The 26,193-nt window shown below is 34.1% G+C and overlaps 1 protein-coding gene across 1 annotated transcript in view; it reads right to left on the reverse strand.

Annotated features, from left to right (window-relative positions):
* DPP10 (dipeptidyl peptidase like 10) overlaps positions 1-26,193 on the reverse strand; it is an 800,722-nt gene that overhangs the window by 90,700 nt on the left and 683,829 nt on the right. Inside the window, exons 11-12 of the mRNA XM_005898074.2 lie at positions 17,930-18,053; positions 2,258-2,296 (exon numbers count right to left, since the gene is read on the reverse strand). Coding sequence (XP_005898136.1) covers positions 2,258-2,296; positions 17,930-18,053 — 163 coding nt within the window. The remainder of the gene's footprint in view (positions 1-2,257; positions 2,297-17,929; positions 18,054-26,193) is intronic.

A 26,193-nucleotide genomic window follows, 5' to 3' on the forward strand; every position in this document is an offset into this window, starting at 1 on the left:
CTCTTGAAAGCTAGGAGAAACATGCTCACTTCTCTCTGCTCTTCTCACCAAACAGAAAACAAGCATGAGTATTACATTAAATTTCTCATTTTCTTGGAAATTTGCTTCACCTTATAACACATTCTCATCCTTTTAATTTCACCATATTCTAAGTATTTCATGAAATTCCCTTAGAACTTTTGGAGAAAAAATCAACTGTAACAAACTACTTCCTACATTTTCTTATTGAATACTTGATAACTGTGTTTTTTGTAAATTTCTATTAAATATTCATAAATTTGGGACTTAAAATATAGGTAACATAATCCTAAAAGTTCATGCATTGTGTTGTTGTATGTTTATTATGAATGTCACTGACAATTAAAGTAGGTTTAATAATGCAGGTAATTTAGAATAAATCCATATCTGTTTTTATTATTTTCAATTATTTAACTTAATTTTGATTTTTTTTTGTGCTAAATAAAGTCAGTTTTTCCCTCAATTTAATTTTGCACACTGATTACAATTAAATAGTTCATATTGTTATCTATGGAGAAAGAGATGACAGATGGATGATAGACAGACAGGCAGATAGGGAGAGAGATATATCTACAGCACATTCACAATCTTTCTTTCTCTTTTTTTTTTTTTATTCAACAGGTACATATGGAACTCTTCTTATAACCAGACTGTATTTTAAGCATTTGTTATATAATTAATAAAAAAAAATGAACAAAATTCTTGTCCTTGTGAAGTTTGTAAAAAAAAAATCACAGAACTAACTGTGTAAGTTTACATAAATATTGCACTGGACTTTAAGTTTTATTGGGGGATGTTATTTGATTAGGGTGTTTTGAAGAGGTGCCTTCTTAAGCAGGTAATATAGGCTGAAGTTTGACAAATAAGCAACTTTCAGGTAAGAAAGCAATTGAGAAAATTCTGTTCAGAAGGAAGAGTTCACATAAAGGTCTGGTGAATATGAGGCTAATGGAGAAAATGGGAGAAAAGATGATATGACAGAGCTGGAAAAGATGATATGACAGAGCTGGAAAAGCTTTCAAATTAATCTCTTATAGACCCTTTAAGGATGTTGGTCTTTATCTGTAGAACAAAGGGGAGATACAAATTTTCAGTTGTGAGAGAATATCAGAGTGTTTGGGGCAGTAGAATTAGCTATGTGTTTTGAAAAGATCACTCAGCCAGGCTGAAATGTGGAGAACAGATTGGCAGCTTCCTAAGGGACTGAGAGTTCACCAGTCAAGGAGGATGTGCAGTGCTAATAGTTTGATCCTGTATAGTGTTTGTGAATTGGAGAAAAGTAAATGACGTGAAGTCTTTGAGAGTAAATCAAAATAACTTGGTGATGAGTAACATATGCAGATAAGGATACGAAAAGTTCAATAATCCTCAGTAGGTTTATGATTTTGATAGCTGGGTGGATAAATACGTCTGTGACTTCTATGATAAGAATACAGACTTACTGGAAGAGAATGGAGTTTAGTTTGAACCTGAGGAGTATGCTGTTACTTTTATAGATTTAGGAGAAGATGCCAAGCATATATCAGAACTCAGAGAATTGAGCTGCCAGGGGCTATACAGTCAGAGGTAGCAATTGAAACCACAGATGTATATGACACCCAGGGAGAGAATATGAAATAAAAGAGCACTGTAAAGAACAAAACAAATCAAAACCAAATAAGCCAAGCAAAACATTTCCTTTGCAAAAAGCAGTGATGAAGTTAGTAGTAAAATGGGTTTATCTATATTTGAATAATCTTGTGTTTCCTTCTGAAATATCCAGTTAGCACGTTGTGGAGACATTTGTGATCATCTGGATTCTAGCTCCATTTACATCACAAGCTAGCACTGTGTAAACTAGAAATTATCTAAGGAAATGTTCATCTGAATAGCAATTTATGTGGAGATTTGGTCAGCTTTCTGGGCAACTTGAGCAATGCTGATGGTTCTTAGTTTATATGGGCTGCACCTTTTTATTCAACACAAATATTTACTTTTATGAATGGTCCCGAAAATGGATCCTGGTAATAATTCAACAACTTGCGTTCTATTAAAAAAAAAAGTAATCTTTTCACAAATGATGTCATAAAACCCAGGTCATATATATTTTAACAAAAAAGACTCACTTACTCAAGCATAACAGAGCCTAAAATTCATAGAACTGAAATAACTTTTAAGAAAAAGTTATATATAAAACAAAAGAGTGAATATGGTAGAGATGATGACAAAATGTGACATAAAGAGACCGTCTATACCATACCTGTTTAGACAGCCAGGTATCTGATGTCATCTCATATTTCTGAAACAGAACAATTAAATCCATGAAGTATCTGAAGACCAGAATGAACATGCATTGATTTCACTTTTTTCCAACAACGTTATCCTTCAGGCACTTTTCCCCTCCTTGCAGCTAGTGAAATACCATGAGAAATCCCATTGTCATTATTGATTTAAGCTGAATGAATAAGTACAGAACTGAAATGAAATGCTATTTTAATTACAACATCTTTTCTTTGGTGAACCCCTTCAGGATTCTCAGTTGTGCTTCACCAGAGATAGAAGATAACTTTCCAATTCTGTTTGATTACATCATTCAAACTGTTTTGAGTCACTAGACACTGTCTCTTTTCACCTCTGGCCATCATCAGAATACAAAATGATTAAGACCTTCCAAAAAAACTGGGCAAACAGCCAGGAATAAAATTTTAGTGTGGACATACTGTCATTCGATCCAGTCTTACCATAGTCACTCTTTCCTCCTAGGTAAAATAATTAAACATTCGAAATGGCAAAGCTTTTTGTATCTTTAGAATAATTTCACACATGATCAGAATAAAGTTACATATCAAAAAGCAAAATTAGACTAATCTCAATTTGAATATGTGTATATAAGGCAAATTTTAGTAATGCTATTTACATGGAGCAACTTATATCTTATGGAGAACTTATATGGTTCTCTGGAAAAATGATTCTATAATAAAAGTATTCAAATGGAGAAAACTAAATCAGAATATATTGGTGATTTTACCTGTATGCCAAATTATATCATTTCAAATTATAAATAATAATAATTATTTATTTATAGTTTGTTTTTACCAATTTGCCCTTTTAAATACATGTTATTATTACATAACTACTAACCATTTCCCCTTTTCAGGGCATTTCTCTTCAAATAGATTTTTTCTTAATTTATCTACCTATATCAGAAAAACATCTAACTGAATCATTCCTTGATTTCCTATTCATATTTTGACAGTAATCATCCTTGATGTCTGTAAAACACAGATATGACACGGAGAGAGGGGAGGAGAGGGTGAGATGTATAGAAAGAGTAACATGGAAACTTACATTACCATATGTAAAATAGATAGCAACAGGAATTTGCTATATGGCTCAGGAAACTCAAACAGGGGCTCTGTATCAACCTAGAGGGGTGCAATGGGGAGGAAGATGGGAGGGAGGTTCAAAAGGGAGGGGATATATGTACACATATGGCTGATTCATGTTGAGGTTTGACAGAAAACAGCAAAATTCTGTAAAGCAATTATCCTTCAATAAAAAAACGTATCAGTGCCCCTGCTTATTAGTGTCACTAAGTTTTGTTACAATGCACAAAGGTCCAAAATTTCACATGCAATTATTTGTCTTACTATTTCAATCATAGTAGAAAGCAAAATCTTTCTAACTCCATAAAGAAATTGAAATAGAATATCAATAAGGTATCAATTCTGGAACATGATTGGGTTCCCATAGCTTTTCTATTGAAGCATTTTGCCTATATAGATTATCCCTACCTATATAGACAATTGACAGGTTTTCTCTAACTAGAACATATGCATGAACAATTTGTAAATGACTGTGTAATCAACTGACTAGGAAACCATCCAGAACACTTAAATAAATAATGAAATTCTGATCAGCCTATAAGCCAGTCAGATGGAAGAAGATAATTAAAACATATTTTCTAACAAGCACAAGCTAAATGTAAAGAACATCAGTGAAACCCAGTAAGGAAATGGCTGATGCCCATCTGTTGTACTTTGTTGTCATATCTATGCTCATCTTTCCAATCACAGATAACTTTTTTCCTCTTTAGTTCTACCCTTTACAGACCATTTAAAAATAATGTTTAAAAATACTTGTATAATTTGCATATAGTGAAATGTATAGGTCTTAAGTGTATGTGATGAGTTTTGATAAATGTATTTACCTCCCATTAAGACATGAGAATTTTACATTTTTAAACACATTCCCTCAAGTCCCTTCACAGAGGTTTCAAAAGACAGCTACTCCTACAAACTCTTTTTCCATAGATAGTTTTGCCTGTTTTAGAAATTCAGATAACTGGAGTCACATATTATATATTCTTTTTTGTGGGGTTTCTTTCACATCACATGTTTTTGAGATTCATTCATACTGTTGAGTATATCAGCATTCTGTTTCAAGTGGCAGATTGGAATGTCATTGTATTGATATGCTTTGTTTTGTTCATCAGAAGTTTCTAATTTTGATGATGTATACTTTATTTTTTTCTTTTACAATAAATGATTACTTTGTCTATTCAATATAGTGAAGTTATATTCCACCTTTTCATCTAGAAGATTGATGGTACTAGCTCTTAGATTTAAGACTTCAATGTGTCTCAAATTAGTTTTAGAATATAATGTAAGAAATGTCAACCATCCTTGTATTTTCCATCTGATTACTGATAGTTCCAGCATCATTTCCCCCAATTGAATTGTTTTGGCACCTATGTTGATTATTGATCATATAAATATGGATCTATTTCTAGAAAGACTATTCAGTACAAGTGATCTATTCGTGTGTGTGTTCTCTTCCTCCACTACAATCTCAGTTTCTGTCTTTCTGATTATTCCTGAAACTATGTAGTAAATCTCCAATTTTTTTTTTCTTTTTTAACTGGATTGATTTAGCTGGCCAGGTATTTTGCATTTCCAAATGCATTTTAAAACCATCCTTTCTATTTCTACCATAAAAGTCTGCTGAGATTTTAATTGGTATTGTATTGAAACTACAGTTTAATTTGAGTAGAACTGACATCTCCAACATTAAGTCTTTCGATACAGGTATGTAGCTTAGCTTCTATTTATGTAGGTCTTTTCCAATGCCTTGCAGGAATGATTTAGTTTTCAATATTAGGACTTTGCCACTCTTTGTTAAACATATTCATATGCATTTCATTTTTTAAAGATCTTAATAATATTTTTATTTTCCATCATAATATTCAGTCAGTTCAGTTCAGTTTTTTGGTCACGTTTGACTCTTTGTGACCCCATGAACTGTAGCACCCAGGCTTTCCTGTCCAACACCAACTCCCAGAGCTTGCTCAAATTCATGTCTATCGAGTCAGTGATGCCATCCAACCATTTCATTCTCTGTCATCCCCTTCTCTTTCTGACTTCAATCTTTCCCAGCATCAGGGTCTTTTCCAATGAGTCAGTTCTTTGCATCAGGTGGCCAAAGTATTGGAGTTTCAGATTCAGCCTCAGTCGTTCAAATGAATATTCAGGACTGATTTCCTTTAGGATTGACTGGTTTAATTTCCTTGCTGTACAAGGGACTCTCAAGATTTTTATCCAATACCACAATTCAAAAGCATGAATTCTTTGGTGTTCAGCCTTCTTTATGGTCCATTGCTCATATCCATACATGTCTACTAGAAAAACTTTAGCTTTGACTGTAAAGACCTTTGTCAGCAAAGTAATGTCTCTGCTTTTTAACATGCTGTCTAGGTGTGTCATAGATTTTCTTCCAAGGAGTAAGTGTCTTTTAATTTCATGGCTGCCATCACCATCTGCAATGATTTTGGAGCCCAAGAAAATAAAGTCTGTCACTGTTTCTATTGTTTCTCCATCTGTTATCTATTTCCATTGTTTCCCCATCTATCATAATAATACCAGTCTTAAAGATACATTTTGTTGCTTCTTAAATCTTTCTTTGAAATAAGTGTAAACTTACAGACAAGTTAAAAGACCTGTTCAAGAAGCATCTTCATATCCCTTAGACATATTCCTCATGTATTTATATTTTGATACATTTGTTTTATTTTTATATCTCTCTATTGTTTCTAAACTATTTGTGAGTCTAGTAGAAATCTATTTTTTTCAAAATCAATTAGAAATTTAATTTTTTTCTAAACAATTTGATAGCAATTTTGAAGTATTGTTTCCATTTACCCCAGAATAATTCAGTGAGGATTTCTTAAGAAAACTGTGGTATCCTATATTATTAATAAAATGTTTTTACAGTAAAAGAATAATAATCAGGAAACAGAACAAACAATTGAAGTTGATTGCTGGAGTCCAGCTCCAGCAGCCAGGGAATCAGCCTGAAGGGATGAGCGGTGTCAGCAGAGAATGATGTTTATTCTGACTCAAGGTGCAGGACTGCATGTTTATTTCAAGCTTCAGGTTCTCTTTTATACTTTGACAAAAGCATTAGGTCAGAGGTTTGACATTTTCAGTTCCCCCTCACCCAGATTTATTGTCTCCAGAAATTACTGTTGCCCTTCAAACAGAGTTCCTGCTTCAGCAAATCGGTTTTACTATCCGTTATCTACTTCCTTTTATGTGTCCTATACTTAACTTGTGATTACATTGTAACTCATGCCACATCCCTCAGTTTATTTCTTATCTTTCTAAATCCTATTTTCCCTAGTATCTTAAGCTCACTATCTCCTAAAAAGGCTTCTAGCTATTAATATCTCTAAAATTCCTAATCTCCATAAGCTATAGTAAAATATGCCAACACTACAACATTTCTTAAATTTTTAGCTTCTAACTATTCTTAATTACTCCTAAACCTTAAACTCAGCAAACTTCTTTTGCCATAAACATTTCCCTCACAAACAGGTCTCAGATAACAATTCTTCCCATGGCCTCAAGCTGTGGCCTACGTGCTCATCCTGGAACATTCTTTGTAAAGATCCTTGAACAAATGTCAATGGTTAACTTTATGAATTATTTTCTGGGCACAACTGCAGAAGGCTTTGTGCTTTCTCATGCTTCTCTCAAGAACAATAAGCACCTTAACATTCTTTCCAGCCAACTCAACCGAAGAAAGGAAAGAACAAATCAGAATCACAAGACCTAACTCCTTCATCCTGGGACCGTGCCTGCAGGATGAGGAGAGGGGGTTGGGGCCGTGCTTCCATTTTGTCAGTAATGCCTAACGCGGCTCCTGACAGTTGATGCTTTGACGTATAAAAATAAGCTGAGAAATTCTCTTATGAATTGTGACCTATTCTGGTATTTTTGGTAAATTTATTACATTTTGTTTATACAATAATATTATCTACAAATAAAGATAATTTTACTTCTTCCTTGCCAACCATCATGATAGATATTCCATGAAAGTTACTCTGACTAGAGTCCCTAATATTTATTTAATGCGTAGAGTTAGACTGTCTATCCTTACTTTATTGTTGATCTTAAGGTAAACATGGATAATGTTTCACCATTGAATATAATATTTGTTGGTTATTTTGTGGGTATCCTGCATCAGAATGGAGATATTACTTTCTATTCATTTATGTTGAAAGTTATCATGAATGGATGTTGAGTTTTGTTAGTTGCTTTTTCTTCATCTAAGATAATTGCCTACTTGTTTTTCTATTTTTTTCTGTTAAAATAGTGAATTACATTGATTTTAAATATAAACTAATCTTAAATTCCAGGCTAAAATCCTATTTAGTCATGATGCATTATTCTTTATATTCGCCAGAAGGATATATTAATATGCTAAAAATGTTTTATATACATATTCACAACAGATATCAGTCTAAAATGTTCTTTTTAATGTCTTTGTCTAGTTTTGATAACAGGACAATGTTCTCTTATAAAAATAATCTGCCTGAGGACAGTGTTATCTTAAAATGTAAATTATGGGAGTAGATCTGATGAGGTCTTTACAACCTCCAGACATTCTTTGGATTATATAACTTCATTGTTAACACTAGCAAGCCCCCTTCTGATGCCTATGTCAGAAGCTTTCTCTGTCTCCTTTATACTTTAATAAAACTTTATTACACACACAAAAAAATAAATAAAAATAAATAAAAATAAAGTTGAGAAATTCTCTTTCTTTCCCACTTTCTAGAAAACGTAGGAAAGGTTAAAAAAAAAAAATCCATTTTCCTCTAGTTTTAATGAGATATAATTAACATACAACATTGTGTAAGTTTAAGTTGTACAACATAATGATGTGATATATGTATATATTATGAAATGACCAATAAAAGAGAAGTTTTGTTAATATTTATCAATACATAGATAACAGATATTCTCCTTGATATGAGAATTTTCAAGATTCTCTCAGCAACTTGCAAATATATTATTACTATTCTAACAGGTAAGAGGTGATATCTCATTATGGTTTGCATTTTCCTAATGATTAGAGATACTGGGCACTTGGCTATTTGACTATATCCTTTGGAAAATACCTATTTTAGGTCATTTGCTCATTTTAATTGAATTATTACTTTTTTGCTATTGAGGTATGAGTTCTTTATATATTTCTGAATAGTAACCCAGCATCAGACATACGATTTGCTGATATTTTCTCCCATTGTTTAGGTTGGCTTTTCATTTTGTTGACTTCTTCTTTGTTGTACATAGGCTTTCTAATTTGACATTTGTACATTTATTTTTTTGTTGTGCTTTAGATGTCATATCCAACAATCCAATCCCAAGATCAAAGTCAAGAAAGTTTCCCCCTTTGTTTTCTCCAAGGATTTCTATGGATTCAGGTCTGTTACTTAAGTCTTTAGGCTGCCCAGGTGGCACGGTGGTAAAGAATCTGCCTGTCTACTCAGGAGACCCAAGAGACCCAGGTTTGATCCCTGGATTGGGAAGATCTCCTAGAGTAGGAAATGGCAACCCACTCCAGTATTCTTGCCTGAAAAATTCTATGGACAGAGAAGTCTGGCGGGCTACAGTCCATGGGGTCACAAAGAGTCTGACATGGCTGAGCACACACACACACACACACATTTAAGTCTTTAATCCATTTGATTTCATTTTCTGTGAGTGGTGTAAATAGGGTCCAATTTCATCCTTCTGCAGTGGTTATACAGTTTTCTCAGCACCATTTCTTGAAGAGACTGTCCTCTTCTTATTGCATGTTCATGGCTCCTTTATCAAACAGCAGTTGAATACATATGTACCAGTTCATTTCTGGGCTCTCTATTCTGATCCATGGGTATATGTGTCTTTTTATGCCACTGTCATATTGTTTTCATTAACATAACTTTTAAGCATAGTTTGAAAGCTGAGAGCATGATGACTCCAGTTTTGATTTTCTTTCACATGATTGTTCTGCTATTCAGGGTCTTCTATGATTCCATAGAGATTTTATAATCTTTTTTTCTATTTCTGTTAAAAATGCCATTGGAATCTGATTGAGAGAGCATTTAATCTACAAGTGAACATTTTAACACTATTAATTTTTTCCATTCTATGAACACAAGATATCTTTCCATTTTTTTCTTTCTCCATTTTTTTATCAATGTCCTATAGTTTTTGATATAAGTATCTTTCACCTCCTAAGATAAATTCATTCCTAAATATTTTATTTTTTGCATTCTATTGTAAATGGAATCTTTTTTTATTATTTTGATAGTTTGTTATTGTGTAGAAACAGTACTGATTTATGTATGTTGATTTTGTGTCCTGCAACTTTACTGAATTTATTGATTACATCTAATGGTTTTTAATTAAGTCTTCAGTATTTTCTATGTATGAAATCAACTGCATATAGAAGCAAATTTACTTTTCTCTGTCCAGGTCTGATGTCTTTTATTTCTTTTCTTATCTGAAAAACTTCTTGTACTGTGTTAAACAGGAGTGGTGAGAGTGGACACCCTCATCTTCCTGAGCTTAGAGGAAAAGCTTTTATTTTAGCTTTTCACCACTGAGTCTAAAGTTATCTATACATTTGTTATATGGACTTCATTATGTTGAGGTATATTGCCTTTATATCCACTTTGTTGAGAATTTTTTTTCATGAATGGCTGTTGAATTTTGTTAAACATATTTCATCTATTGAGATGATTTTTATCTTTCATTCTATTAATGTTGTGTATCACAGTTATGAACTTGTATATGTTGAATCATCTTTGCATCTGAGGGATGAATTTCACTTGATCATGGTGTATGATCCTTTTAATATGCTTCTGAAATGAATTTGCTTGTATTTTGTTGAGAACTTTTACATTTATTTGTTATTTCTTGCAGCATCTTTGTCTAGCTTCAGTAGCAGAGGAATGAGAGCCACATAAAATGAGTTTGAATGTATCCCCTCCTCTTTGACATTTGGGAAGTGTTTGAAAGGATTAGTGTTTATTCTTCTTTAAGTACTTGGTAATTTTCACCAGTGAAGTCATCTGGTTCTGGGCTTTTCTTTGTTGGGAGGATTTTTATTTCTGATCAATCTCTTTAGTAGTAACTGGTCTATTCAGGTTTTCTATTTTTTCATGATTCAGTCATCATAGGTTTAATGTTCTTAGAAATTTATCCATTTCCTCTTGGTTTTCCAATAAATTGGCATGTAATTTTTCATAGCCATCTTCTATGAACTTCTGTATTTCTGAAATATCTATGTCAATTATTATGTTCTCTCTTTCATTCATATATATATATGTGTGTGTGTGTATATATATATGTATGTATGTATTAGTCTTGTCTGTTTTTTGGCCAGTCTGGCTAAAGGTTTGCCAAAATTGTTTATATTTTCAAAGAACCAGGTCTTAATTTTATTATTTTATTAAATTGTTTTCCAACTCTCCATTTCATTTATTTGTGCTATAATCTTTTATTTTTCCTTCCTGCTGCTAATTTGGGGCTAAATTTATTCTTTTTCTAGTTATTTGAAATAAAAAGTTACGCTGTTTTTTGGACAGCTTTCTATTTCCTTGATGTGTGTGTTAATAGCTATATACTTTCTTCTTAGACCTCCTTTAAATAATTCCCATAAGTTTTGGTATATTGTGTTTCCATTACTGTTTGGGTCAAGATACTTTTCTATTTCCCCCCTTATTTTTCATTTGATTCACTGGTTGTTCAAGAGTGTGTTGTTTACTTTTCATATATTTATGTTTTCTCCAATTTTCTTCCTGTATTGATTTCTAGTTTCATATCACTGTGGTAAGAAAAGGAAAAAAAGCATGATTTTAATCTTTAATTTGCTGAGACTTGTTTTGTGGCATAACATATAATCTATCCTATAAAAAGTTCCATGTGTGCCTGAGAAGAATGTGTATTCTGATGCTGTTGCATGGGAGTGTTCTATATGTGTCTATTAACTCCACTTGGTCTATAGCATTGTTAAAATCAACTATTATCTTTATTCCCTCAATGATACATCCATTGTTGAGATAGGATGGCATTCTAGACAGGTCAGCTGTTATCATCTTGTCCAGGAAGATGGAGTTTGCTACTGGGGTCTATTTTGGGACAAAACCACTTCTGAAACTCTGAGGTGTATGTGTTGTTAGATAGGACTTGCTTGATTTTCTGTACAAGCTTCACTGTAGGATGAGCTCTACTATTGCTCCCATCAAACTTCCTAGTGAGCTGGATTGGGAAGTATAGTAGACAGGGCTATAAATTAGCTTCCTTATCCAGGGAGGGTTGGAGAGTGGGCTCCAATGCCGGCAGAGCACATTGTAAGGGACTCCAAATCAGGCAAATCTGAACAATGAGTTTCCTGAGAAGACAGGGACAGTGGTTTTGTTCTGTAGGTGGGTATAGAAGGCTGGATGTACTGTTCAAATACCACTGTAAGTGAGGATATAGGACAGATTATGCAGCATCCTGGGTGCTCTGGTTAGGTTTACCAGTTGGGTGGGGCTAGCGGTTGTATTGAGCATTGAATTAGCTTCAATGCTCAATTCAATGTATTGAGGATATGAAGTAGCTTCTTTACCTGGTGAGTCCACAGACTAGGACCCAAGATTGGCAAGGCTACTGTTTAAAGACTGAATCATGCTAAACTGTGCACCAAGCTCCCTGGCAAGACAAGCATTAATTTTGGATCTGCAGAAGGGCAAACCACTGGCTGTGTTTACTGATCACTCTGGTGCCACTGGGCAATATAGGTTTCCTGATCAGACAGTCCTGAGCTGCACTCAGTAGTAGACAGAGCTATGAACTAGCTTCTTTCTGCAGGGCTACAAACAGGCTCCAATGTTGACTGTGCTTGCCATTTGGGATCCTGAACTGGATAAAACTGCAAACCTAGTTCCCTGTCTGGATAGGATCACTGTCTTGGCTGTACAGGTGGCAAAGATGCTACTTTGAATTTCTACTTGAGCACGACCGGGAGAATGAAATGTCTGCCAAGATCTGAGAGCTGATGGCTACAAGTTCCACCCTACCCTTTTCCATCACAATCTGCAGTGGTCTAATCCTCCAAATTCCCCTTCCTGATCCTCCTGAGGCAAGACCCAAGTGAGCCTTCCATGAAGAAATCACAATTCTGGAGGAGCTAGATGTCCACCGTGTACTCTCTTTTTTCCACTGGAGAAACTGTAGGCCTAGAGACACCTCTCAGTGTGGCACACAATACCGGCCTGAGAGGAGGGGGCGGTTATATGGTCAGAGTGTAGCCACTCTTATCTTTTTAATGGGTTCTTTTCAGTCTCTGTGGCCCAGGGGGTGCTTCAGTCTCATCTCCATGTCCTAGGATTTTCACAACAGTGTCCTATATATGGATATTGCTTTTGGTCTTCTCAGAGAGACTAAAGTCTGGAATGATCTATGTTGCCACCTTGATGACACATGTGACTTCTTTTATTTCTTAAATCATTAAAGAAATCCATCACTGAAGCCACTGGTTTCTGGAGTTTTTGTTGTGGGAAGATTTCTGATCATGGAATTTAATTTCTCTAATTGATATGGAACTATTTCAATGTTTTTCTTCTTCATATATGTCATTTTTGGTCATTTTTACCTTTTGAATGGTATTTTTCATATCATATCCTCAAGAATTTATGGCATACAACTTATTACATCAAAATATTTATTTGCACTATATGATATCCACTTTCTTTTTTTATTGAGGTTATAGTTGATTTACAAAATTAGTTTTCAAGTACACAACAGTGTTATAAAATCTTTATACTCCATTTAAACTTATTATAAAATATTGACTATACTCCTTTGCTGTAAAATATATCCTTGTGGCTTATTTATAATAGTAGTTTGCACCTCTCAGTTCTCTGTCTCCACTGGTAACCACTAGTTTGTTCTCTGTATCTGTGAGTCTATAACTGTTTTGTTATATTCATTCATTTGTTTTATGTTTTAGGATTCCCGTATAAGACATAATACACAGCAATTTTCTTTCTCTGTCAGATTTATTTTCCCAAGTATAATACCCTCCTGGTTCATCCACATTACTGTAAATGGCATCATTTCTTTTTTTATGACCGAGCAGAATTCTATTATGTGTATATACTCTGATTAAACAACTTAGGTTTCTTTCCTATTTTGTCTATTGTAGATAATGCTATTATGAAGAATGGAATGCATGTATATATTCAAATTAGCATTTGGGGGTTTTGATTTTACATATAGATATATATACACCCAAGAGTATATTGCTGGGTCATATCATAGTTTTGTTTTTAGTTTTCTGAGGAACCTCATACTGTTTTCCAAGTGACTACACCAATTTATACTCTTACCAACAGCGTACAAGTGTTTGCTTTTCACCACATCCTCCTGAACATTTTTTTTAATAGCTATTCTGATAGGTGTGAGGTGGTATCTCATTGTGGTTTTGATTGGCTTATTGATGATTAGCAATGTTGAACATACTTTCATGTGTCTGTTGGCCATCTGTAGGTTTTCTTTTGGAAATTGTCTATTGGGGCCTTCTGACCAATTTTTAATCAGGCTTTTTTTTTAATATATTAACTTTTATGAGCTGTTTGTATATCTTCTGTATTAATCCCTTATGAGTCATAGCATTTGCAAATACTTTCTCTCATGCACCAGATAATCTTTTAATTTTGTGAATGGTTTCTTTTGCTGTGCAAAAGATTTTAAGTTGAATTAGATCTCATTTAAATTTTTTTTTTTTAATTTCTTTCACTTCAGGAGACATTTTAAAAAAATATTGGTACAATTTATGTCAAAGAGTGTTCTGCTTATGTTTTCTTCTAGGAGTTTTAGGGTTTCAGGCCTTATATTTAGGTCATTAATCCATTTTGAGTTTATTTGTGTATACTAAGTGAGGAAATGTTCTAATCTCACTCTTTTATATGTTGCTTTCTCCAGCACCACTTGTTGAAGAGATTTTCTTTTCTCCACTATATATTCTTGCCTCTTTTGCTGTGGATTAATTGACCTTAAGTGTGTGGGTTTCTTTCCAGCCTATCTATTCTATTCCACTGATCATGTCTAGTGTGTGCCAATACCATTCTGGTTTGATTGCTGTAGCTTTGCAGTATCATCTGAAGTCAAGAAAGTGTGATGCTTCCAGCTCTGTTCCTCTTTCTCAAGATTATTTTGGCTGTCTGGAGGCCTTCTGTCTTTTCATACAAATTTCAAAGTTATTAGTTCTAATTCTGTGAAAAATGCCCTCAATATATCCATTGGAACTCTTTCACCTTGAAACTGGCACTTTGTGAGGTGTTTCTTTTTTCAGTACAGTTAAGTATTCATCAGGTTTTCATCTCTTAAAAATAATTTTTGCTTTCACTGATTTTCTCTATAGACTATTTTGTGTTTATTTGTGATTTTATTTTTATATTTCATTCTTTCTAATTGCTTTGAACTAAATTTATACTTCTTTCTCTAGCTTCATAACTTAGAGCTTTATCATTGATTGAATACCTTCTTCCTTTTCTAATATAAGCATTTAAAGATATAAACTCCATTTTAATATAGATCATTTTCTTCATCCACATAATAATAGTTTGACAAGTTATTTTTTCATTGTGCTTGAATTCTAATTTTTTTTGTGATTTTCCTTTAACTTATGAGTTATTAGGAACATTTTTAAAATTTTCAAATATTTTCCAAATATTCTTTAGTTGCAGGCATGCTGGGTTGCTTCAGTCATGTCTGACTCTGTTTGATCATGTGCACTATAACCCTCGAGGCTCCTTTATCCATGGGATTCTTTAGGCAAGAATAGTGGAGTGGGTTGCCATACTCTTCTCCAGTTAACACTCGTTAACAATTTCTAATATAATTCTCTTATAGTCAAACAATATACTCTGCTTGATTTCAGCTTCTGCATTTTGAGACTTGTGAATATTTCCTTTGTACTCAAAAGGACTGTTGATTATATAGTCGTTGAATGAAATTTTCCTAAATATCAATATAAGTTGTTAGTATTGTCTGAATCCTTTACTATATTTATGGACTTTTTGATTACTTATTTCTTCCAATACACTGAAAATCATATTTAAGTCCCTAAGTATATTTCTTTCTATTTCTTCTTTAGCTTTGTCAGCTTTTGATTATAAATTTTGCTTATGTATTTAGAATCCTTATTATTAGATACATAGGTACTTAGAATTGTTATAGCTTCCTAATCAATTGACACTGTATCATTATTAAATTATTCTGTTAATATTAAAACTTTTATTTCTCTATTTCTCGAAAAGCTCAAAACTAGAGTGGATTTTATTTTACTCCCACATTTATCATATTTGGCACCTGTACTTCCCTAATTTTGATCTGAGTTTTCATCTGATATCATGTGTTTTAGCTTAAATAACTCTCTTTCCTGCAGATCTACTTTTGATGAATTATTTCAGTTCCTGTTTATCTGAATCTATCATCATTTGTCTTCATTTTTGCAGGGTATTTTCATAGGATGTCGACTTTTAGTTTGATACATTTTTTCCTTCAGTCCTTTAACAATGTCTTTCCATTGCTTTCTGGTTTGCATTGTTTCTGGTGAAACAGAAGCAGTATTACTCATCATTATATTTCACAATATGTAACGTGCTTTTTCTCCCAGGATACTTAAATTTTTTTTAATCTTTTGTTTGAAATAATTTATGTAGTATGTGATGACATATTTTATCTTTATTTTGAGATTTGCTGACTTCTTGGATATATGGATTAATGGTTTTTCATCAAATTTGAGATATTTAAGTCAGTGTTTCTTATATATTTCCCACCCCAATATCTCAAAATTTGCCTTCTGTATACATAATTGAACTTATATACCAGTTTATATTGTTTTATAGGTAATTAAGGCTTTGTTCATTTTTTTCCCAGCCTTTTTCCCTTAGGAATTTTGTTTGAATTATTTCTGTTTCTCCTACTATCACAGATTCTAACTTGTTGATAAGTTCATCCAAGCAATTTTTAATTTCAGACACTGTATTTTTCAGTCCCTGAAATTCCATTGTTCTATTTTCATAGTTTTTATTTAGCTACTGAGATTTTTCATCTGTTTACTAATTATAGCCACTCTTTAACTTGTTAAAAAAAAAAAACAGGTGAAAGCTTTTATTTTTTTTTTAAGTTTGTTTGTTAATTCCAATATCTACATCCTTTATAAGTCTGCTACTTATTTTGGGGGAGGTGGGTGAGTTATGTTTTCTATGTTTCTAGGTATATAACATATTTTAATTGTATGATTGATATCGTGAATGCTGTTTTGAGAATTCATTTTTATATTTTTTGAAGAGTAGACTTTGTTCTGTCAGGCAGCTAGTTCATAAGCAAATGAATTCAATTCCTTCAAGGTTTAATTTGAAGGTTTATTATAAGGAGTTTACAGTAGTTTTATTCCTAATACTTTCTCTTTCTGGGCTCTGAGTTGAACTCAGGGCTTTTACTGAAAGATCTATTTTTGCTGTTCATTGCTCCAAAGTCTCCAAGCATTGTGCAACTTGCATATTCTCTATTTGCTTCTCTTTCTGAGATAGGCCCTTTACCTACACAGCTAAGTACTGAGATAAAGACTTAAGAGATCCTTTACATAGTTTGCTGAAGTTCTTTTCTATATAGCTCCCATCCTGTGGTACTTATCCTGCAAATTTCAGCCACCACAATAGCCTCAAACTAATTCTCCCTGTCTTAATGGATCAGTTGTGCTTTTCTTGGATGCCATTCCCTTACAATGTGCCGCAAATGTGTCACCAGTAGGAAACTACAGGTTTATTTCACCTTTCATGCCTCAATTGTCTTATTGTCCAATATCTACTATAGTTGTTTAATGAATTGTGTAAAGTTTTAGAATTGATTTCTGTAGAGATACTAGGCTGGCAACATTTACTCCATCATATCCAGAAGCATAAGTCTGAAAATTTTGTTGTTAAATAATTGAGAATTCTTTGTCAAGTAACCAATATGTATTATAATAATTTAAACTTATTCAAGTATCTCCTTTATTAAGGATCTTAAAAACTATATGTATAGAATCGATTGAATATTTTATAAATATGATTATAGAATTTAAATACAATATACTTTCAAAAGTATTTAAGAATATGTTTGTTTGTTTGTTTACTATTTTCGATTAATTTAAAGACAGAGACACTTTTTTAGAAGACTAATCTGAACTACAGAAAATCACTGAATCTTTTGGAGTGTGTTTAAAAAAGACAGAAAAGAAACATCCCATGTTCTCAAGTTAATCACTGTCAAAATGTAGAGAGAAAGCTCATATTTGAGAATGAAACTAACATGGCTTGGACTATCTTTTATATATAAGAATTCATTGTTTTAAAGCCTAGTTTATTCTCTTTGGTTTATCATCTGTATTTCTTACTTCAAAGTATGTAAGACGTATGAATTAAAGTATACACTGCTAACAGAATGACTCTTCTACTACCTTCGGAGTTAAATATTGAAGTCTTTGCACAAATGACTGTTTAATTTTCCTTTGAGAGGTAGCATAAAAGATTTTATTTTAAGCATAAAGAAAATCAAATCATACTCACTCTGCTACAAGCACCAGTAGTGGTCTCACAGACTGTGAGGATGGAGATGTTCTGAGGTCGATTCAACCATCTGACCACCGTCTTGGTGTTGCTTACCCATTTAACCATAGTGATATAGTATTCTCTAGTTTGGAAACAAAATTAGAATTTACATTTAGAGCCAGAGAACCTGCATAGTTCCAAAAATTATACTTGTTATTTTATATATAGAATAAAGGAAACACTTTAAGGATGTCATGTTACATTAATATATATATATATACATGTGCTTCTTCAAGTATTGACATATATAAATACAAATTATGTGTATGCATATATATGTAAACATGTGCACATTTACAAATATACAGAAAATCTGAGACTAATTTTAAAACTGGATGATTTCACAGAAGGAACATTTTAGAAAAATAAAAATAATCAAAATGCTACACCTTTATAAATAATTTGTTAATTTTTGTTGATTAGTATAGTACTAACATATGTGCAAAATAAGTAAAAACTTTCTAAGCTATATTCTATTTTACTTTTTCAAAAATATTCAATAATAAATTAAAATGCAAATCTTATTATTGATTTAATAATTATTTCTTAGGTATGACTTCCATGTCATCTCACTTTATCCATGGGGACTTGAGATACAGAGTCATGAATAGTTTGTTTTGGTCTTTTTGCTTGTGGGACAAGGGCCACTCTCAATCTTATTTATAATACTTCCTACAATTTTGCTTTTCTAGCTTATTCATTTGAAAAAGTTTAAAGCATACAAAGAATCAAATGGAGAGTAATGAAGGGCTACTGAATTTTAGGTATATTGAGGATGCTAATTATGATGACTATGATGTCCTCAGACTGGTTGTGGACTGGGGAAAGTTATATTTTTCCCTTACAGTTTATATTTTTTCATTAGAGAGTCTGTGTTTGGAAATTTACATAGTATGTCACAAAATCCCCCAATCCACACATAACAAATGCACTCATCCATAATTCAATTTATGATAAGAAAAATTTAACAAAATTGCCCAGTTTAAGAATATATGGGATGCTTTAGAAATGGTTTGAAAAATGCCATCCATGTATATTATGTTAAAATTAATCCATCAGATGTTTATATGACTTAGAAGAAAAACACTTATGAAAGAAAAAGCTTCTGTCCTTAGACACATCTGGGTTAGACATTCAGCTACCTGAATCTCACATTATTAACATTATTGAGTAGTTAGTGCTATCTCTAGAAAATGTGTTAGCCCATCAAAGAGAAAAAAATATCAGTGGAAAGACAAGCATAACTTGTTACACAGTGAATCCTGCCATATCTTCTTCAACAAGCTCTTCAAGGCACCCAGTAGCTTTCACAACCAGGTGAGTCCCACATGAAAATTGCCTAGAAACTTAGTGAAGTCATAGAATAAAGTTCCCTCAATAAAGTTAACAAAGCAACTTCGAATAAAATATGCAACTGATTTAGGATTAATCTTTGGCCAAATCAATGGAACTTGTAATTCTTAAAAAAGATATCTCTCTCTATATATCTATATCTTGTTCATTTTCACTATGCTTTATTTTAAACTGATTTATTTTACATGTATTATGTTTGGCAGTATGAATACTAAAAAGGAAAAAATATAAGCATCAGCTTTTAAGAAATACTTAGACATTTTAGCATGGAGAAGAATGATAATGCATACTATAATCAATCAGGAAAAAATGCTGAATTGAGATAATATATATTTATCATTAATTGGCATAAAAGTTCAAAACCGAAGGAAAACAAATTTGATTGTTACAAACAACTGATCCTAGATTGCAAAATCAAAGTGCCCATATTTATTGAAAAATGATGCCAGATGGAAGAATTTTATAAATGATCAGAAATTTGTCTCAATTAACTAAAGTGAGTGGTAGTATACTTTGTGCCAAATGAGAACCAACATGAATTATTTTTAAAATAGATAACAACAGGAACAACAAATAAAATTTAAATATTCATTTTGAGTGTTTTTCCTTTCAATATACTCCTCAAGTGAAATGTTTTAAGAACATATTTGTAATGTCTTCCCAGATATTGATACATTATATTTTTACCTATGATAGGAAATCTTGACTTAAAAGAAAATTTTTATTTATAAAAACAATTAAAATTCAAATAAAAACAAAATTCAACTGGTGCAAATTTGGTGAATAAATGATTTTTAAAAGGAAATTAACTTAGGTGTAAAATTAAGTTAAAAATTATTATTTATAGTCATACCACTTATATTTCTCTTTGATCAAATAATATTATTTTGTGCATTTGTGCATAATGTGTCTTATGTTCATAAGCAAAATTTAGTCTTATGTGAGACATTTTAGTACATATATTCATAAGGATTAGAGTTCTCCACAAAATAAAACTTGTAAAGTTCATTGGGATAATTTCAAACCATTGAAATCTCCGTGATAAAGTGTTGGAAATATCCAAAATGAAAGATAAAGTGGAACTTGACACCTAAAAAGGGGAGGGCAGATCACATGCCATATTCTTTCTTTCTTTGTTTCAAGATCCTAGGTGCACATCTCCTTATGATTCATAAAGACTTTTTCAGTTTGCATGTAAATATTTAGGGTTGCTCTGAATGAGGAAGTAAGGACATGCCCTTACCTGAAAATGCCACACTATTTGGCCTGCCTGTTGCAAATGTGGCTGTCCTCCTGGAACTTCATCTCATGAACACATTAGATCTGGTGTCCCACAACCAGTGGCCAGCAAAACTGTCCCTTCCTTCTAACTGGCTTTCCTGCTTGTTCCTAGTCTCCGTGGCTCTGGATTACCCAGGAAGTCCTCAAGGATCTCTCTGGTCCTCTTGAGCCACAGAGACAGAGACAAGCAGATTAGAGGGATTGCACTCAAGTAAAGAAAGACTTTCTACTAGCTGGGTGGTCTGGTACAGGAGATCTAATTGTTCACAAGGGTGTGTGAAATGGAGGTGCCAGCATCACCAGCAGACAGGTGCCAGTCACACCTGTGTTTTCACTGGCTTCCTGTCCAATCACTCCCCTTTGTTCACAACAATCTTTGTGCAAATATGCTCACATGCTTCCAGATAATCCAAGATCTCTGCCCATTAATGTATTGTGATGACATTCATGACTAACTCACAGCTAGGTCCTCTGTTGCTGCTGCTAAGTCACTTCAGTCGTATCCGACTCTGTGCGACCCCATAGATGGCAGCCCACCAGGCTCCCCCGTCCCTGGGATTCTCCAGGCAAGAACACTGGAGTGGGTTGCCATTTCCTTCTCCAATGCACGAAAGTGAAAAGTGAAGTCGCTCAGTCGCTCAGTCGTATCCGACTCCTAGCGACCCCATGGACTGCAGCCTACCAGGCCCCTCCATCCATGGGATTTTCCAGGCAAGAGTACTGGAGTGGGTTGCCATTGCCTTCTCTGAGGTCCTCTGTAGACCTCTGTTATTAATAGTAAATATGCATGACTTATAAGAAGGGTCATTTCCCTAAAAAAGATACATTTATTAATTATATTTTTGGAAGGCATAGACATTCATTGGAAAAATAAGAGATGCAGACTAGATATGCTTCAATTAAATAGGAATAAAAAGCATGGCAGTTTTAAGCCCAGAGTGACAGTGGCAGAGCATCACATGAATGAAACAGTCTGAAAACAATAGGTCACAAAGGCTGAATGAAAAAAGAAAGATTTAGGTAAACAAAATAATGTCAAAGATGGAGAGTAAGGAGAACCTAAAGATAAACCATTATTTTTATTCTTCAGCCTAGAGATGAATGAACACAGGAGAAGATCACTTCTCCAAAACAGTGTGACAATTCGCTACCATGTAGAAAAATCTACATGACTCATTATTATAAAAAGATTTCCTCTAAAAGTTAATTATATATTTTTAAGTTCATACCTAAATTCTCTAACATCTATGGGAATACTGCACCTAATAAATATGGAAGTATTGCTACTAATGTTGGCACCAATAAACTAATTTGTATATTTATATATCTAATGGGGCTTCTCTGGTGGCTCAGATGGTAAAGAATCCACCTGCAGTGCGGGAGATGTGGGTTCAATGCCTGAGTTGGGAAGATTCCCTGGAGTTGGGCACGGTAACCCACTCCAGTACTCTTGCCTGGAAAAAAAATCCATAGACAAAGGAGCTGGCAAGCTACAGTCCATGGGGTCGCAAAGAATTGGACAAAACTGAGTGACTAAGTACGCACCCATATATCTAACAGTTACAAAAATAAAGAGTTTTTGTTAGTTTTGAATGATTTAAGAATACCATGGTAAATAAGATTGGGAAGACAGATAAAGGAAAATAAGTTATAAAGGATACCTAAAGTACCACAAAGGGCTTCCCTGGTGACTCAGATGGTAAAGAATGCACCTGCAATGCGGGAGACCTGGGTATGATCCCTGGGTTGGGAAGATCCCCTGGAGGCAACCCACTCTAGTATTCTTGCCTGGAGAATCCCCCAAAACAGAGGAGCCTGGCAGGCTACAGTCCATGGGGTTGCAAAGAGTTGGACATGACCTAAGCGACTCAGCACACAGCACAAAGTATCACCTAGGGTAAACTCTATGTCCAAAAGACACTGATGCAGTTGAAACAGTTATATAATCTACAATGCATTTGAGAAAAATATGGCAAGTTTTCAGGAAAAGCACAAATAATACTAAGATAAATCATCTTGTATGTATAGGCTTGTGTGTGTGTGTCTGTATGTGTTTGTGTGTGTGGAGAGAGAGAAAGAGAGAGAAAGACTGAAACACACACACACACACACACACACACACACACACTATACATACACAAAGACAGAGAAAAAGAGACAGGGACAGAAACAGAACCAGAAACAGAGACAGAAACAGAGACTTTTCACATGGCTTCAGATAAATTATTGTGTATCCTGGTGGACATCTCCAACTCACCCCTAAAGTAATAACCATGATAAATTTCTTAAGGTCAACATTATCCTTAAATCATTTGCATTGAATAGTCTCCATTTGCCAGATCTAGTCTGGAATTTGCCCCTTGCTTCAACCGTTTCCAGAGCCTGAACTCGACCAACAGGTTCCCTAGCCCAAGAGAGACCTCTGGAGGAACTCAAAGCTTTAGAGAAGAGGATTCAGTTTAATTCTCTGGACACTCTCCCCCCATTAGGGTCTGGTTTGGCAATTACTGAATTGTTCTACCTGCTGGTCCATCCTGTTCTTTTACTACAGGCCTTTTCAGGCTTCTTAAGTGAGTCTGTCCCTTGTTTCTTCAGTCCTGAGGCAGTAAAAGCTTTATGCTATTGCAGACTCTTTTGTTGCATTCCCATCTCTGTGAGTTTCCTTTTAATCCTTCCCATATCTTTGCTGCTGCTGCTGCTGTTGCTGCTAAGTCACTTCAGTCGTGTCCGACTCTGTGTGACCCCATAGACGGCAGCCCACCAGGCTCCCCCGTCCCTGGGATTCTCCAGGCAAGAACACTGGAGTGGGTTGCCATTTCCTTCTCCAGTGCATGAAAGTGAAAAGTGAAAGTGAAGTCGCTCAGTCATGTCCGACCCTCAGCGACCCCATGGACTGCAGCCTACCAGGCTCCTCTGTCCATGGGATTTTCCAGGCAAGAGTACTGGAGTGGGGTGCCATTGCCTTCTCCGCATATCTTTGCTAAAGGTCCCTCAATTAATGCATTTCAATTGCACCTCTTGAGTGTGTCATCTTTTTAATTTTCAGAACCCTGACCAATAAATTATGAAAAATGATAACTCTTAGATCTCAAATGTGTATCTAACCAGGGAGGGCACAATAGTTTTCTAGCAAATTTCCATATGGCTAAAGTACTGAGTATTAACTATTATAGATACTGAAAATCCTAAAGCAAAATCAAGAGAAAGTATGAGATTAATTTCCCTTTGATGTGCAGATAAATGTAGCATTCTTTGATTTGCATCATAGAATATTTCTATGTTGTTCATGCTTGTGTGTTTTTAGACCCATTGAACTAACACCTGTGCTTAGAGAGGCTAAATATAGGTGATAGGAAATTGGACTAAAGTGTTCATCAAGAATAAATGAATAAGGAAATGCATAAGGAAACATGAAAACTGAAGCATGGGGAATATTTGAAAACACCATTTTGAAGTAAACTTTGATTTTGAGTTTTCCAACAAAAAGAGTAAATTATACACGTTGGTGCATTTCACATATAACAAATTGCAGCTATATAATTGTTGTGTTGTTGTTTAGTCATTAAGTTGTGTCCAACTCTTTGCAACCCCATGGGCTATAGGCTGCAGGGTCCTATGTCTGTAGGATTTGCCAGGCAAGAATACTGGAGTAGGTTGCCATTTCCTTCTCCAAGTTACATAATTATGGAAGAAAAACAAAACATGCTAACATGCTACATATATTGTGTAGATAAGGTATTACCTGACTCTTCCGAATGTAGATCAAATTCATTGCCAGAACAACATACCTGAATTACACTTAAGAACTTTTTCTTCACAGGATGCTTCTTCATTCTTAGAGGGATCTAGTATATCATTCTATATTTCTATATATTGGATTCCCAACATTTAAAGATATGCAATATCTTTTTGCAATGGGTACCTAACTTGATCACATTTTACCTCAAATATTAAAGAGAAATGTGCTTAACTAATACTCTAATAGTGACAACTGATTCCACCTTTAGAAATTTTTGTATTTGATGACACTACTATGTCCTATCTGGTGAATTCATTAGAAAGGCTCTTAAGTAATAGTATCAAGAAAGAAATCTGGACATTATAAAATTGACTTCCACTTTAAAGATTTTAAAAATTAATGAAAATTAGAAATTATTATTTTAAGATGAGGGCATTCAGTCCCAGAGAGAGATAAAGTGACTTATCCAAGGTCATATAGTAAAGTGGTAGTAGATATATAACTCAGACACTCCAATCCAGTGCCCTTTCTGTTAGTTCAGAGTGCTAAACAAATCAGAGAAAGTATAGATCACAAAACATATCAATAATTTTCATAATCGCTTCATTGTGTGTAAAACTTTCACTGCTGGTAAACCGAATTCAGAAGTTGAAGTTTCATCTGATTTGGTCAACCTATACTGTATTCTATATGTCAATTTTGTGATAAAAGTATTTTATCACAATCTAGATGAAATGCTCTATAACTTGAAAGATGTTTTATTTCACTTTCTATCTCTCCTGCCAACTAATCTTAAGATTCTACGTCAAGCATACTTTTACTTTGGACTTCATCTTTTCCGTCAATAATAGGAAAAGTCGATACTAGATGGTTAATGGAGGCCTTTCCAGTGGAAGCATTACGTATATTTTTAACAACTCTTCAAGCAGGAAAAATGTCCACAGACTGAAGGCTGCACTATCTGTGAAAACCCCAAATATGATGAAAATTTCCCAAATATGTCAATGGAACACTAAGTGGTATTTCAACTTCAATTAGTCACCCTGTAATTATTTTTGATATTAAAAAAACAAACTATAAGCTTAGTTATATCATTCAATATAGTGTAAATTATATGGTTGGGAAGATCCCCTGGAGAAGAAAATGGCATCCCACTCCAGTACTCTTGCCTGGAAAATCCCATGGATGGAGGAGCCTGGTAGGCTACAGTCCATGGGGTCACAAACAGTCAGACATGACTGAGCGACTTCACTCACTTGTAGTGTAAAATCTCCAGGGATGTTGTAAATTTTCACCAGGTTAAAAATTTGAAAAGTCAATTTACAAGTTTGAGATCACTGTGGATTTCACAATCCACATGATTATTTTATTAGCTGTTCAGTTATTGGAGATTTTACTAATACTAAAATATTGGAGATTTTACTAATATTAAAATGATGCTTTTGATCCATATGATGTATTTCTTTTGTCCCTTCTGCTGGTGCTGCTGCTGCTGCTAAGTCGCTTCAGTTGTGTCCGATTCTGTGCGACCCCATAGATGGCAGCCCACCAGGCTCCCCCTTCCCTGGGATTCTCCAGGCAAGAACACTGGAGTGGGTTGCCATTCCCTTCTCCAATGCATGAAAGTGAAGGCGCTCAGTCGTGTCCGACTCTTAGCGATCCCATGGACTACAGCCCACCAGGCTCCTCCATCCATGGGATTTTCCAGGTAAGTGTACTGGAGTGGGGTGCCACTGGCTTCTCTGTACTAGGGCTTAAATAAATGGGATTTTTACGTAGGCTATTTAAAGCAAAATCGCATTAAATTTTTCTGCCTGGAGAACAAAGCTAGGGAATCATTGGCAAGTTA

This window comes from Bos mutus, chromosome 2 (genome assembly GCF_027580195.1).
Source record: "Bos mutus isolate GX-2022 chromosome 2, NWIPB_WYAK_1.1, whole genome shotgun sequence".
NCBI lineage: Eukaryota > Metazoa > Chordata > Mammalia > Artiodactyla > Bovidae > Bos > Bos mutus.